The sequence below is a fragment of the Delphinus delphis genome, chromosome 3 (genome assembly GCF_949987515.2).
Source record: "Delphinus delphis chromosome 3, mDelDel1.2, whole genome shotgun sequence".
In the NCBI taxonomy this organism is placed as follows: Eukaryota; Metazoa; Chordata; class Mammalia; order Artiodactyla; family Delphinidae; genus Delphinus; species Delphinus delphis.
The window spans coordinates 81,213,883-81,230,521 of record NC_082685.1 but is presented as its reverse complement, the minus strand read 5'-3'; the positions used below and the strand labels follow the sequence as shown (position 1 = coordinate 81,230,521).

General features: G+C 42.1%; 1 protein-coding gene across 2 annotated transcripts in view; it reads left to right on the top strand.

Moving 5' to 3' along the window:
- The window catches only part of EPB41L4A (erythrocyte membrane protein band 4.1 like 4A), a 254,860-nt gene that overhangs the window by 117,090 nt on the left and 121,131 nt on the right, over positions 1–16,639 (top strand). For both annotated transcript variants that reach the window (XM_060009013.1, XM_060009014.1), the window contains exon 3: positions 16,015–16,066. In XM_060009013.1, coding sequence (XP_059864996.1) covers positions 16,015–16,066 — 52 coding nt within the window. The remainder of the gene's footprint in view (positions 1–16,014; positions 16,067–16,639) is intronic.

Genomic DNA, 16,639 nt, shown 5'->3' with positions numbered 1-16,639 from the left:
TCATGGTTGCATCCCTGAGGTGCCTGCCCCTCTGTCTGAATACCTTAGTGAATGCCTCCACTCACGCTAGGGTGTCATCCTTAACTCTACTGTCTCTCCTTCTCAGAACTAACCCGTCACCAAGTCCTGTCAGTTCTACTCCTTAATAACTAGCATGACTTGTGTGATTCATCACCCAACCCAGGGTACTTTTGAGAGTGAAAAGGGTCATGTAACTAAGCTAGGACAGCAGTTGTCAGCAGGACTTATGGTTACCTCTTAACCTCCCAGCCCTGAATCCTGGTTGAGGTGCTTCCTGGTGGCTCAGTGGTTAAGAATCCGCCTGCCAATGCATGGGACTTGGGTTCAAGCCCTGGTCTCAGAAGATCCCACATGCCGTGGAGCAACTAAGCCCGAGCACCACAACTACTGAGCCTGTGCTCTAGAGCCCATGAGCCACAACTACTGAGCCCACGAGCTGCAACTACTGAAGCCCACGTGCCTAGAGCCTGTGCTCCACAACAAGAGAAGCCACCACAATGAGAAGCCCGCGCACTGCAACGAAGAGTAGCCCCCGCTCGACGCAACTAAAGAAAGCCCGTGTGCAACGAAGACCTAATGCAGCCACAAATAAATACATAAATTTATTAAAAAAAAAAAATCCAGCACGGGAGCCTGGATTTCTGCAAAAGCTTTCCGACTGGTCTTCCTGTCTTTGCTCTTGCTCCCTCCCATGTTTTGCCCCCTGCAGTTGCGGTTTTCTTTCAGAAAGACTACTTTAAGGATGTCTCCTCTGTGGCTTCAGATTCTTTAATGGGTCCCAAAGGGAAAATTCAGGAATTCCTTAACAAGGATTACAAGGTCCTTCAAGAAATGTGGCCCTTGGTTGCTCTAGGGCTTTTCTTGCATGGTAATTCTTCAGTCCCCCACCAATCATCCTCCCCCCAAACCCACACTGCAGGTACATGAAAGCTACACTCAACTACCTGCAGCTCCTTACCTGAACTGTAGTGTCTCCGTGATGTACCTGCTGCTTCCCCGGCCTGAATACCCTCCTCGTCTTCCGCGCCTCATTTTTACCTGTTGATCCTGCTCTTCCTTACCACCTGATTGAGCAGTCTCTGATATTAGTCTCCTCCTGAAGCTTTCTCTCACCCCACAAGTGCCCTAGGCTAACCCCTGTCCACACACTGCAAGTCCCACATTGTGTTTTTCTCTTAAATAATATGCCCCACTTGATTGGAAACTCCTTGAGGGGAGGGGGGAGGGCTTATGTCCTGTTTCTCACTCTGTTACCACCTCTGCCACTGCCAACTAAGTGATCTCTCACCTAGACAAATGGCAGGCCAGAGAGAGGTCAGGCCTTGACAAGAATGCTTCTGCCTTGCCTTTCTGTGTCTGTTTGCTGCCTCCTTTCCCTGCTGTTCTTTGAATTTATTGCTTTGGTTCTCTTAAGAAAGACCTCTGCTGCTGTTTATTTTAACCAGCCTTCGGAGATATCTATATCTATATAGGTATGTGTGTATTTTTTTTTTTTTTAAGCTTTACTGAGATGTTAGGAAGTTACGTTGGAAGTATCTGGAATTGCAAGAAATTGCAGATACATGCTATCCTTAGCGTGCTGGCAGCTACGGGGTGCTGTTGAGAGTACTCCTCTCTAGTAAGAGGTAGTGTAGTGTGTGGTAGAAGGAAGTGTATGAGGATTTGCGTTCAGGTAATGACACCGGCGGCTGTATGGTTGTGGGTCCCATGGTTTTTAAAAATTTGTTCATAATAAACTATTCTCAATAAAACAGGTTTTCGTCTTTCTCTATAGCTGTTGAACAGTTTCTATTAAGAAAGGAAGTGATGGTGCTTTTCTGGAGCCGGTTTCCATTCAGAGTGGGTCTGATCTCTTCTGAGCCCAGTCATGTGCTGCATAGTGAGAATTCAGGAGCTGGCCTGCTGGAAAGAACCCCAGGAAGTGCTGAGAGAGGAGCCTGTCCACCTGCCAGCTGCTCCTGCTTTCCTCCCTGCTCTAGCCCTTAGGGAGAAGCAGAGCTTGCTCTGATTGTTTGTTGTGTGTGTTGATTTTGCCACGGTTTCAAAAATGCTTTTGAAGGACCTAGATTTGTCTAGAGTTGGCTCCATGGTATATCTTGAACCTAACCCTCTTGTAGTTCTTTTTTTTCTCTTCCTTTTACTTCAGATAGTTGATAATAATGGGCACAAATGTGTCTTCCATGGGTCATGTATAATAAAATATTTTACCCTGCAGCTTTCATAAACTTGTCTTCCAGCTTTAGTGAGTTGAGGCACTGAATTCTATATTTCTTCGTTAATGGCACCAGTGTCTTTTTCTTTTTTTGTAAACTAAAAAATAGATTAAAAGGAGAAACACTTGGACATGATAAAGTTACAAAATACTTTAAAACAAAACTATCTGGAATGGTACAAACTTCCCTGTGTATACATATCCACATATATTTGCATATATAACAAAGTATGCAGGTATGCTAAGTGTTCTTGTCAATAAAACAGGTTTTCTGTGACCAGTTTCTGTGACCCATACCTGCTTAGCTGTATAAGTGCATGAGAAGAATATTGCTGATGTCCTTACCATGAAGATTTTATTAGATTTTCCTTCTACCTGGTTAACTCAGAATGAGCTATACAGGATGGAATTTCAGACAGTTGATTGGCTAATGGAAAAGCAGCAGTTTTAGAGTTAATGATTCTAGACATTTTCCTGATTATCATAGGAAACTAGGTTTTGTTTTTTTTTAATCTAGTGTTTTGATACAAACCTCTGATACGTTGACCTTGATTTAACCTTATTCTGAATCTTAAGCGGAGTTTCTTCATGAATATAAAAAGAGATTTGATTGGGATGTTCCAGAAGCATACTGATAAAGTGCATTATTTTCTATATTATTTTCTCTAGAATTTCATAAAATATCAAATATATTGCATGTGCTAAAAGCTAAGATGACTAGTTTGTCTATTTTTGTGTGACCTGTTCTAGTGAGAGAGATGCTTCAGGAATTGCTCAGAGTTGGGCAGGTACTTTTTAGGGCGACAGAGGCAAGACTTACTTTCTCTTTTGGACTGTGAATTTTCAAAGTAGCTTTTTGAGTTAATGAAAGTAGGCCCTTTAAAAGCTGACGATATATAGGAGCTTAATTTTTTCTTGCCCTGATGCTCACCACTTTTTGGGGGTTGCAGGATATTTTATAGAGAATATTCACTTAGGAAACTTCTTGTTTACAGTGTGATATCCTTCCTCTCATCAGTGCCCCCGACCTGGAACTGTGAAGAGATAAGAGCATTTGCTATTTCTCATCTCCGCTGAGTCATGGAGCGAATACTTACTGGGTAACCACTGTGTCTCAGCAACTAGGGTGCAGTGGTCGGCAAGAGACAAGGTCCCTGGCCTTAAGGAGTTTATATTCTAGGGAGAGACAGATGGTAAATATGTTTTCAAATATCATGTAGTGATGAGTGCTTTGAAAATAATATAAGATGTGCCAGAGTGACTGGGAGGCTCCTTCTGTTGAGTGGTCAGAAACAGCCTCTCTGAGATGACATTTAAACTGAGACTTGAATGGCAAGAAGGGAGGGGCATGGCAGGCAGAAGGAACAGCTTGTTCAGTGGCCTAAGGCAGAGACAAATATGAAGTGCTCGAGAACTGAAAAAAAGACCAGTGGTGCTAATAGTAGTGAGAAGGAGGGTGACAAAGTGACTGGCAGGCAGGGTCTGTATTACAGAGTGCCCAGCAGCCTGTGGTAGGCTGGGTATATGGGAATCTATTGAAAGTTGAAGCTAAGAAGTGATGGGACCTGATTGAGGAGCTGGGTTTTGGGAGTGGGGAGTCAGGTGAAGCTTGAACAGGTGAAGCTTCATACGCCCAGTGGACACCCAGGTGGAGATGTTAGGCTAGTAGTTGGGCTCCTGAGAGGTTAGAGTCGCGTTTGGGAGTCCCTAGGTTTTTAGAGTCATGAGACTTTAAGGTTTTTAAGGTCATTTAGAGAGAAATAGACTATAAATGCAGAGAAGAGGGGCAGGGCTGCCATGTACATCTTTACCCACCGTGTAATTCGGGCCTCTGGAGTTAGGCACAACTGTGTGTAGTGGTGCTGAATAGGAGCTCCAGGTCCTATTTACTGCATAACCCCTTGGCCTGGCTTGGCTTCTCTGTGACAAATTACATGGTTACTTAAAGCCATGTTTGCATTCAGTTAGTAGAACAGAGTTTAAAAACAACCTCTAGTTTAACCACCTGTGTATTATTTCAGTTACTACAGTTTCAGAGCATGGCAGATTTAAGATTATATTTCAAGATGAAAATGATTCCATAGTCTAAACCATGATGGCTCACTTATCTAGATGTTAGAAATGTGTAGGTAGCAACTTCAGTTATCAAAAATATAGACAAAACTTCTTGAAGAAGAGCTAAAGTCTCTTGAGCAGCACAAAATTGATATCTTAAAGTTCACTCACAGCATTCAGGACTTTTCTCATAGAATCTGTCATCCTTAAGACATGTTTGTTTTTATTGTTAAGAAGAAATCCAGGGACTTCCCTGGTGGCGCAGTGGTTAAGACCCCACGCTCCCAATGCAGGGGACCCGGGTTCGATCCCTGCTCAGGGAACTAGATCCCACATGCATGCCGCAACTGAGACCCAGTGCAACCAAATAAATAACAAAGAAGAAGAAGAAATCCAAACTCATTTGTGATTAAATACACTGGCCCCTGAGAGACTACGACAGCCTGTTAGATGCAATTGTAGAGCAGCCTCACTGGAGATAGTCGTGGTTTGGCAGGAAGGCATGTCCAAGGGATGATCTGTGGGCTTCTAGGAGATAGAATAGTTGGTCCCTATAATCCAACATGGTTCTATTAACAACCAAAAAACCAACTCATGTCTGACCTCTTTATTTGTGATAAAACTAGTATATTTAGAATTTAGAAAGATATACAGAAAAGTTGATGTATTTGTGGATTAAATGAAAAAATGATGGTTAAATTGAAAAATAGTTTAGTTGGTTAAGCCTTAAGCAGAGAGAACTGATTTTTGAATTATATCAACTTAGAAGGAAGTCTCTAGGTATGTTCCAGGGCTTACAATATTGATATCAGGACCTGGGATGAAGCTATGGAGGGCTAGGGCATGCTCACCAGGTTCACAGATGATTTAAGCACAGGAGGAAAAGCAAGCATGTTGTGTGCAAGAGTGAGAAATCAAAGAGATCTTGATGAATTGGCACATGTTCCTGTTAATCATGGCTGTATAACAAGCCACCTCAAAATTTAGTGACTTAAGACAACTCCGGGAATTCCCTGGCAGTCCAGTGGTTAGGACTCCGTGCTTTCACTGCCAAGGGTGTGGGTTCAGTCCCTGGTTGGGGAACTAAGAATCTCACAAGTCATGTAGTGCAGCCAAAAAAAAAAAAAAAAAGGCAACTCTACTCATAAACCTGTGGTGAGGACAGGGCTTGGCAGGGACAGCTCAGCTCTGCATCACTTAGTCTCAGCTGGAGAGGCTCAAAGGCTGGAGGCTGAAGTTATCTGAAATCTCAGCCATGTGTCTGGTGGTTGGTGTTGGCACTGGCTTGGGCTTGGCTGGTGGTAGAACACCTACATCTAGACTTTACATGTTGTTGCTTGCCTTCCTCACAGGGTAGAGTTTGGGTTCCCAGGGCAGGCATCCAGAGGAAGGGTGGGAGGGAGGGAGGGAGGGAGGGGAAAAAGCAGTATCACCTTTTATGACTAAGCTCAGAAGTCAGAGAGTATTACTTTTGCTGTATTCTACTGATTTGAGGTGAAGAGAAGGCCAGCCTGCATTTAAAGGGAAGAGAGATTAGATTATCCCGTTTGATGGGAGGAGTGTCAACTAAATTTGCATACATGTTTCAAAACATGAGAGTCTATTTTCCAGACAAAAATTATTTGTCTTCCTCCTACATATAAAATGCACCTGTCCTTCCCAAGGCCTTCGCAAATCTCATTTATTATGACATTGGACTCAGACTTAAGGTCCAAGAGCCCGTCAAGGCAGACTCTTTGGGTATTGTTCTTCAAGTTCAACCCCTTGAATATAGTTCCTCTTGATCTGAAGACCTGTGAATTAAGAGGGTAAGAAATATATATCCACATACCCCACCACCATTCAGCATATAGTGATGGGACACACATGGGATAGGATAAGTGGTATAAAACTTGCATTTAGAATGAGGGAAAACAGGAGGCACATAGCAATCACTAGTCCATAACAGTTCTGAAATCTAGCTAGGCACATGTAGCCATTTCTTTGATTAGAGCTTGGTCTTACTTCTTGTGACAGTTGGCTCTGCCCTCTGGGCGTTTGGTTCTGTTCTCTGAGTTTTCCTTCCCTTTCTATAAAAGTAATGTATGTTTGCAGCTGAGTAGTATTTTCAGTCTGCTTTTTGCCTGATGAAGATTGGGGTCCAAAGACCTCTTTTCAGTGTGTAGGATCTCTGTCCTTTCAATTCTAGCTGATATAATTCCTTTTTAAAAAAAAAAAAATTATTGGGGCTTCCCTGGTGGCGCAGTAGTTGAGAGTCCGCCTGCCGATGCAGGGGACACGGGCTCATGCCCCAGTCCGGGAAGATCCCACATGCCGCGGAGCGCCTGGGCCCGTGAGCCATGGCCATTGAGCCTGCGCGTCTGGAGCCTGTGCTCTGCAACGGCAGAGGCCACAACAGTGAGAGGCCTGCGTACCGCAAAAAATAAATAAATAAATAAAAATAAAATTATTTATTATTTTTGGCTGCATCAGTTCTTAGTTGCGGCACTCGTGATCTTTTGTTGCGGCACACAGGATTCTCTCTAGTTGTGGCATGTGGGCTCAGTAGTTGTGGCGTGTGGGCTCTGTAATTGTGGCGTGTGGGCTCAGTAGTTGCAGTGTGTGGGCTTAGTTGCCCCACAGCATGTGGGATCTTAGTTCCCGGATCAGAGATCGAACCCGCATCTCTGCATTGGAAGGTGGATTCTTAACCACTGGACCACCAGGGAAGTCCCCTGATAGAATTTCTTCAAAGAACTTTGTGGATTTCTTGTGAATCAATTTATAATCAGCTTTATTAGACAAAGGCAACACTGACAAATCGCTTTGAAATAAGCCCTTCTATACCTTAGATTCCTTGTAAAACTTTTGGGAAACAATGTCCTTAAGATTCTTAGAGGACCTTTTCTTAGTTTATGAGGCATCATATTAGATCTTTTGAAGACTTAATAAAGTTTTACAGTTACATTCATAATTTCTGGCAGCACTCTGGATTCAGTCTTTGCCCAGGAGCCATTTCTTAATTGTAGCATCATTTGCCTTCTGATAAGTCTAGGGGTGAGAGAATTTTATTTCAAGCCTAGTAAGTCCTGGATCCTTTATATTTCACAGTTTGTTTTCAGCTTATCTCTTTCCTTTTAGATTTCATTGTCGGGGGCAAGTCAATCAGCAGTTTCCCCAGTCCTCCTGGAAATCTTATCTGGATCATCTAGTTCATTAGGTGCATCTTTTATTTTCCATGTCGCCCCAGGCAACAGCACTGCTAAACTTTCCGCCTGAAGAGTCAGGTCTTCTTTCTTCCTGCTTCCAACAGCTTTCTCTTCGCTTTCCTTTAGGCCCCCTTGAAGGCCCTGCGCCTTCCACTAACAGTCTCCTTAAGGTCCTTCCTGCTGCCTCATTCTCAAAACACACAATGGAGAGTGAAGGGGAGTAGGGCCAGATCATATACGGCCTTATAGACCATCGTAAGGACTTTGGATTTTAGTTGAGTAAGAAGGGAAACCACTGGAGGATGTTGAGAAGGAGAATAAACTGATCTGATCTACATTTTAAAGCATTCCTTTAAATGCAGAGAAGAAGGGATACCATTAATGGAGTTGTTTAAGAAATCCAGGTGAATGGTGATGACTGCTTGGACCTGGGAGTGGTAAGAATTTGACAAATCCTATTTATATTTTTAACATAAGCCAACAGGATTTGCAGATTTATAGAAGAGATAGACGATAAAGAGGCATTGACTGGAGCCAATGGAAGAGTTTTGTACCATTTACTGAGATGGCGAAGACTGCAGGAGAACAGGTTTTTCTGGGAGAGAGTAAAATCATCATTTCCTCTTTGAACATGGAAACTTTAAGATTCTAATAGGCATCTTAGTGGAGATGTCAAGTAGGCAGTTGGCTTCAGGGGGCAATTCTGGTCTGGCCATACATTTGGGAGTTGTCATGTATAGATGTCATTCAAAGCCAGGAGCCTGGTTGTAAGATGTGAGCCCAGGGCAATCCAGCCTTTCCTGGTTAGGAGACAGTGAACAATCAGCAAAGGAGATTGTGAAGATGTGGCCAAAAAGGTAGGAGGAAAGGACAGAGGGAGTGGTGTACTACAGACCACATGGCAAAGGTATTTCAAGACAGTGGGTGAAGACTCTTCACCTGTCGTTAGATTTAACAACTATTGGAGGTCATTGTAGTAGGAACTAGAGTGGGTTCTAAAGTGGACTGAAGAGGGGGTGAGAGGCCTTAGCCCTTAGATAAGAAATTATGATCACATTTGGGAAAAATAAATAATGAAGACTAGAGAACAGTTCACATAGCAGATTTATTCCACTTAGTGAAGGCATAGTGAGAGAGCGGAGATGGTATGTATTTTGGATACAGGCATATTTGAGTTTGAATCTCTGCTTCCCAGTTGGCCCATTGTGGAACTTTGGGCCATCATTCTATCTCCATCTATAAAATGGGGATAAAAGTACTTTTCTTAAAAGGTTGTCAAAAGGATGATGTGAAAAAATAATGTGCAAAACATCTAGTACAATGCCTGGCCCAAAATAGGTGTGCTAGACATGTAAAATACCATTGTTTTCATTTTTGTTTTTTTCAAACTACAAATTAGAGTTTTCCATGACCCTTATTTTCTTCTCTGGGTATTATTGGCGTGCTAGAGCAAATAATGATGTTAACCCATAACTGAGACTGTCTAGTCCACCCCACTACACTTTTAGTCTTCCTTTTGGCTTGGTTGTGTACTTGGCCAGTGGTATTAGGATTAGAGGAAAGGGTACTGACCCATTGTCAGGAGACTTGAATGATTCCCTGACTCATTGGCAATATGACCTTGAACACATCACTAGGCCTTTCAGAGACTTAAATACCCCATCTGTAAATAGGGACTCATAATCTAAGCTCTATACTCTATCTGTTTTTTTAAAGTCTTCTCTAACCTGAAACTACTCCCCAAATTACCACCATACATGAAATTCCCAACACTCCCCATATGGCATTTTATAATTTAGAAAATGATTTCATATTCATCGACTCATAACAAGCCCTATCAACTAGTTTATCTGCCCAGTACTGTGATATGAGGAAAAATCAAACTTCTGTTCTACTTGAACCTTTTCAATTGAACCAATTAAACGAGATAACAAATCCAGAAATGGTCTTAGAATAGTTCCAGACATATCGTGAGGCCAATAAAGGCAAGCTACAGTTGTTAAATCTCAAAGTAAATTCTAAGTTTTTTGATTAATGGGCCATGCCTTATATCTCGCCATGTCTTTGCATCTGTGCACATCCCAAAGTAGATAGGACATTGCTGCGTATAGAAGGGATGCATCCAATAAATCAATACTGACCAAATGAAAAAAAAAAAAAAAGTGAGAGGAAGTAGACTATAGAATTTTTTTCCCAGAGATTTGACTTAAAGTACAGAAGTAAAATGGGCAGATACAGGGATCAAAAAGGTGTGTGTGTGTGTGTGTGTTTTAATATGGGAGAAATAAAAGCATGTATTCAGCCAGGAATGATTCTATGGAAAGGGAAACTTCGATGGTGCAGGGAAGAGAGCGGAAAATTGCTGGAACCAAGTTCCTGAATAGATGGGAAGGGATGGGCTTAAGTGGAGCGTGGGCATTCATCCACAGTAAAAAGACAGAGAGAAGACAGGACGCCAGCACAGATGCAGGCAGGTTGGTAGATGCTGTGAGAATGCATACATGTTCTCTCCTCATGGCTTCAGTTTTCTAAGTGAAATAAGCAAGATCATCAGCTGAGAGTGAGAAAGGGGGAGGAGAAAGTGTGAAGGAGTTATCCAAGCAGGTGAAAGAATAAAATATTGTAGGATTCTGGGTGGTACCAAGGGTTCCCTTGGGTTACTGATAATGACTTTAAAGTGAGCCCATCTGTGATTGTACAATTTGAGTCTCCAGTCATGGTCAGCCTCTCAGGTTTTGGCATGGAGAAGGCAGAGAGTTGGCGGGTGTTTTTTTCAGTGGATATCATGGAGGGAACTGACGACAACTGCGAGTGAACGAAGATAATGGATTGTGAGCAAAGTGAGGACATGGGTTGGGGCAGGGAGGAGAGACGGTGAAAAGGTAGTAGGATCTCTGACTTGTGTATCCTGGTGGAATCAGAATATTAACAGGGGTGAGCTGGGAAAAGAGGAGTTGGTAGTGAGTTGAATGTACAAATCTTGAAATTGAGATTGTGCATTCCTATTAGGACAATATTCTTGAGAATGGCTTGGTTTGAATATAAGATGGAAGGGGCTTCAGTTCCTTGGACCTGCTGTTCTGTATTTTGGGGCAAGTTGTTTAATCAGTGGTTCAGTTTCCTCATTTGTCAAGTGGTAATTATAGTAGTTCCTAATTCATCGAGTTATTAAGAGGACTAAATGAGTGAATGAGTGTAAAGTCTTCAACAGTGCCTGGCACATGGTAAGCATTTAATAAGCATTAGCTGTTACTGTTGTTACTTCTCTAGGTCTTAGGTGGTGCCAGGGTCCATGTGAAAGAACTGAGGAATAGTCCCTGGGGCCAGTGACACTTCTTGAGGAGCCAGATGGCCCAACAGTAATTAATTGGAATCCACTTTTGTTGAAAACGTGGGGCCCAGTCACCACCCCCACCCCCACACACTTCCTTCAGTGATGGCCTAATGGCAAGCCCTGGTTTCTGTCCCTGCTATGAGTTAGCTCTGTGACGGTGGTTTTACCTGAGGTCCTAAGGCTTCTGTGATTGATACCGAGGAGCAAATTAAAACCACGTCCTGTGAATGTTGCTTAGAGGGCCTGAGATGTGTCTATACAGGGGCACTGGAAAATGGGTGTGGACAAAGCACAAATAGCTATCACCACAGTCCTGGATTTCTGGGAACCTATGTGCAAATTATGTCAAGTTCTAGAACTCTGCAGGAATGAGCTGTAGTATCCTTTTTTGAGATCTTTTTGGCTCCATTGTCACTTATAGATTGTCAACTTTTCATACTCCCTTAGATCAAGAAGTTATTTTGTTATATTGATGAAGACTGTGTGCTTTTAAAGTCTTTTTTTTTTTTGATCTAGAGGAGACATTATTAAATATCGTTGTGGTATTCTTAAATTCTCCAAAGGTGAGTCAGAATTATACTCCGTGTTAAATAAGATGCAGCAAAGCTCTTTTTATTTGATGCTGTCCATGCTTTATGTAAGATGTTTTAGGGCTTATTCTACTATGAGAGCTCTAGGAGACTCCAAAAGAACAGTTGACAAATGGAAGGTTGGACCCTGAATTTAACACATATCTTTTGAATATTAGGATATTGGTTTACTGGACAGCGTTAGAGTTTTAAAATCTAATTTTGAGACTGTTACCCAGGAAATTGATGAAATCGAAACATGATCAGCCAGGGTGGATAAAAGACGCCCAGGGCATTTAGCCAAGACTGTCAGAGAGTAAGAAGGAACTTGTGCCCATCTGTCATTTCTCTTCGGGTTGCATAAATGCCACTATTAAGATTGACAGGACTGAAGAGGTAAGGCCCCCTAACTACTGGACTCCTGCACCCTGGCAAAGAGTCATTGCCAAGGAGGGCTTGTCATCTTGACTCCTTAGTGATTGGGTGTTGGGGTTACAGTTTGTTAACATTCTCCTGTGTTAGGAAACCCACTGTAGAAATGAGGACGAGAGAGCAGGGTCTGTTTTGGTTAATTGTTACCTTATCTTCCTGAAAAATAGGATCTAATTCAGCTTGTGAGGATATACAGAACTATAGGATGTAAGTTTGAAATAGGAGAGAGAGAGGAGATGGGGGACAGGAAGGGGGCAAGATGGAAAGATTTTCCTAGAGACTGAACAGCTTGAATGTTGAGAGATGATGAGAGAGATGGGGCTGTCTCTCCTCCTGACTGTCTAGGTAGCAAGCGCAGTTCAGGAAAGCTGTTCTGTAGCCCAGCACCACAGTGACCACTGCTCAGCTCTCTGCTTCTCTCTTTCCCCCAACCCAGGACAGATGGGAAGACTGAATGGGACATTGCTTCTGGAAGTCCTTCAGGTCTTCTTTTTCTGGAAGTCCTTCAGGAACATTGATTTCTTAGCTGCACAGTTACTAGTTATCGGGTAGCACTGATTTCAGGAAGTCCTCAGCTATAAAGGACTTGGAGTATTATGTTCTATGCTGTGACTTAAAAATGGATCCATTAGCTTTAAGAGCAGTGGAGCTGTTAGATATCATTCTTATAAAAACTTAGGGCTGTGTTCTCCATTTCTATTTTGGGAAAGTTTTTTTATTTGCGAGCATGCTGTTCAAAGGTTTTCTCTTCAATGATGCCTTCCTGTACTTACCCTGAAGAGCTCATTTTCTTTCTACATCACCTTTTTATCTCATATGTATTCATCTTATACGCATGATCATCTCACCACATTATATTTCAACTCTGTGTCTGGTAAACTGTGGGTGCCCCACGGTTAGGGAAAAGTTTCAGTCATTTGTGTTTTCCTACACTCCCCAAGACAAGATCTGACATGACATATAAAGAATATATGTAGTGGGTATTCCACAAATGTTAAGTGAATGAACGGTATCACAGTTTTAGAGCCTACATCCATTCTGGATATAGGTGAATATTCTGAATGTAGACCCTAAACCTGAAGCTGGGATGCTGTGTTCATTGGCAAATTCTGTGCCCTTTTTTCTCACGGGTGATGGAGCAGCTGCCTGATGTGTTTCATGGTGATCACACGTGTGCTGTGTTTGATCGCTTGTTGATAATGTGTGGTGACACGTGTCATCATGGGATGGCTGCTTTGGTTCCAAGGTCGTTTCTTTCCTTTGGTTGAGCGTAAGTGGGTTTTACATTTTAAATGCTAGCTTATGGAACCTGGTGGCTCGTGTTTTATTATGTACGTTCTGGGGCATTTATCATTGTCTGACCTCTGCAACCCCTGGTTTCCATTTAGACCAAATGCAATGCGTGCGCGGCAAGTGCTGGATTGATATTTAGCGTATCTAATGTGCAGTGAGCAGCCTCTGGCTGAGTCTTGACGCTTCCTTTTTTGCTGCAAAATTGTAATTTCTAACTCGTCTCAGAAACTTCATTATACTTTTTCACCTCACAAATCTGATTGCTCTCAAGGAAAGATTTATTTTAAAAGTGTACAGACTATCATTCGGTGAAAAAATTTTAAGAGATTAACCAGTCTTTTCCGTTACATTTAGTTTAAAGTTTCCTTCTTGTTTTCTTTACCTGGCTTTTTAATGACTGGAAATCATTCTGGAGGGGAAAACAGACAGGCAATGATTTGGTTTGAGGAAAATGTTTGTAAAGTTTGTTTTGGGGGGAGATGATGATGTTAAAAGGGGACTCTCTTGCAATTTCTGTCTTTTACTAGTTTCAAGATGAGATTAGACAGAGGAGGAAGACCAGAGGCCTCTTCCCTCCCCTCCTTTCTTGCCCCAAGCACTTAGTGCAGTGTAAGGCCTAGTATTATGTGTGCCTTGACATCTGGAGAAAACTGGGAAGGCCTCTCATGGCCCAACTCCAAGTCTCCTCCCAAAAGTGCTCTTGTGGGTAGGGTCTCCTCCCCAAATAACCCTCCAGGACCCCAGCCAGCTGACATCTTGATTTTGGCCTTGGGAAACCTAGAGCAAAGAAACCAACTCATCTGCAGACCTTGGAGTTAATAAATGGGTGGTGTTGTAAGCCTCTACATTTGTGATAACTTGTTATGGCAGCAATAGAAACCTGATGCAAGTGTTTATGGTTGAGTGTGTTTTCCTTGGTTTTATCTTACTTGAAAAATCCAGGGATAGTCAAACCCTTTTGTTTAACATGAATTGCAAGAAACAGTCCACCCACCTAATGTTTCCATTTTGTGGGAAGCAGCCATAGCTTTATATACCTAGAGGAAAGGGTCTGCTCTGTGTCCAACACACAGCTGAGCATTTGAATTGATTTTACTTGATTTGAATGAATCAGTGTTTCCCTGGGAGCCATTTATTTTAACACCAAAGCCACATTTTTAGCCATTGTGGGCTTCAAAGCAGTTCACTGATTATGGCCTCTTCTTCAAATGTATCTTTTTTACTTTAAAAGTGAGTGTTTCTAGACCTTCAAAAATTGAGACGTGATAAGGAGCGGAATAATGAACCTTGTGTCATAAGTTGCTACCCGTTTATATTGGATACCTTTTGAAAAAGTTGGAAAATCTGAAACTGCTCTAGAAGTGGCAAATAGTGAAGATTATGTGTACATGAATAGAGTTAAGTATTGTAATAAAATCTTACAATAAAATGATTATGACATTCATTTAGGATGAATGATTTTTATATGTAATTAGGAATAAAAGGTAAGGGGATTATGTAAAATATTATAATTACTATTTATAATTACTGCTACTGTTATATAGCAGAGCAAGCATTTCTGCCCTTAGTGGAGGGGCAGGGAAAGGGAAGCTGGGCAGGAAGGTTCTCTTAGACTCCTTTTGTGGCTTGTGATTCTTGACCCAGTGTGGTCAGGAGAGTGTGAATGATTCCACCAGGACAAACACAAGAGTGCTAGGAATGAAGTGGCTCAAGGTGGACCAGCTCCTACGGCCCTGCTATGAGAATTGCTCCTTCTTCATCCGGGAATATGAGAACATGGAAACTGGTTAGCTCAGCCCTTGGAATCTCCAGCATTTGGCCAGAACAGCAGGGTAAAGTTTCCACCTTGCCCACCACCCCTGACTTTCCAGGCAGTGGGATCCCTTCGACTGTGTGCTTCTATGGGAGCCCCGGGTGTCCCCTTTGTACTTGGTTTGCTTCTCCCCTGCGCTTCCTCCACATGAAGATGAGGCAGAAGGCTTGTTTCTTTTTCTTTCAGTGACTTTATTTCACAAAGGTGAGATTTAAAGGAAGGCCTCTCCACAGAGCCCCCAATTCTCCCATCACTGTCTAAAATTCTATTCATCAAAAATTAATTTGAATTAATAAGCAAGTACCTTAGACTGGCTAATGGCACTTATTAAGAATGACCATCACACCTTAATAATAATCATCACTAGCGTGTGTTGCATGCTTAGTGTGAGCCAGGGGCTATTCTGAAGACTTTGCATGACTTAGTTGATTTAACCCTCCTAGCAAGCCTACGAAGACGGTTCAGAGAGAGGTCCAGTAACTGGTTCCAAGTTCCATGGTGATAATGAGGGGAGAGCCAGGACAGAATCCAGACCGGTCTGCTCTGGGACTCGAACCCTCAGTCACTGTGCTGAGCCACCTCTCCTGGATTACTTAATGAGGATGTGATTTGATTTGGTTGCTTTCTTCTTTACATCTAGCAGCAATACCTATAAGGGATGAGACTGGACATGAAAAGAGTAAAGACATTTTAGGGGTAGACATGTCTGTAGGGGAATTGTTATAGGGACTCTGGAAAGAGATTGGGGGGCATTCTCTGCAGCCGTTGTTTTCCCACCAGAGACGGTAAGAAGCTCACTCACTAGCATCTTGATGTTACTGATCTTATAACCAGTACGAGAATTCAACTAAGAACCCAGCATGGGCTCTCTCCTGTTTCTCTTCTCTGCTTCTCTCCAAACGCTGACATTTTTCTTTTCTTTTAATGTCCTAGCAGCAGAAAACTCTTATGTAAGTTTATGTGTATATATCATAAATGAAATGTTTTACTTATGATTTAAATGTTATTTAAAAAAATAACACTTTCCAAATACTCTTGAAGCGAAGGCCAATGAAAAGCAACTAATTTCTGTAATTACCCTTTTCTTCCTCACACAGTATTGGCTGGATCCTGCGAAAACCCTAGCGGAACACAAAGAACTGATCAACAGTAGGTATTTGATTTTAACTTTGTTCAAATTTGAAAATAATATAATGTCCATGATTAGATGGGTGCAGAAATGGGCTTTAATACTACGTAGGTGAATATTAGCACTTGAGTGCCAGAATATGGAGATGGGTGTTTGTACGTCGCCAGGTCTCTGCAAACTCTGTAAGATTTGTGTAGATGAAGACTCTGAGTGGATCTGAGTATTGAATTTGGATTTTGTGTGCACCTGGCCTGGACTTTTGTCTGTGACTTTTCCACTGTCTTTAAAATTTCACCTTCAGACAGAAAAGGCAGAGAGGCACTGGTTTGAAAAAGAGGTGGACATTCGACCTTTTAAAGTGCTTGGGTTTCTTGGGTTAAGGAGTGGTCTTGCCCTTCACATTATTCAGTTGGCTGAGACGGTAATTAAGGAGTGCCCTCGTAACCTGAAAGGTTGCTGTGACTTCAGAAAGGACCCATCTGTTTTGGTTTTAATTTTATCAATGTGCATCTTACTAGGTGACTCAGAGTCTAATTAAGGTTATATTCATTAACGTTAATTTCCATAACCCAAGTTTTTATTTACAAATGTGC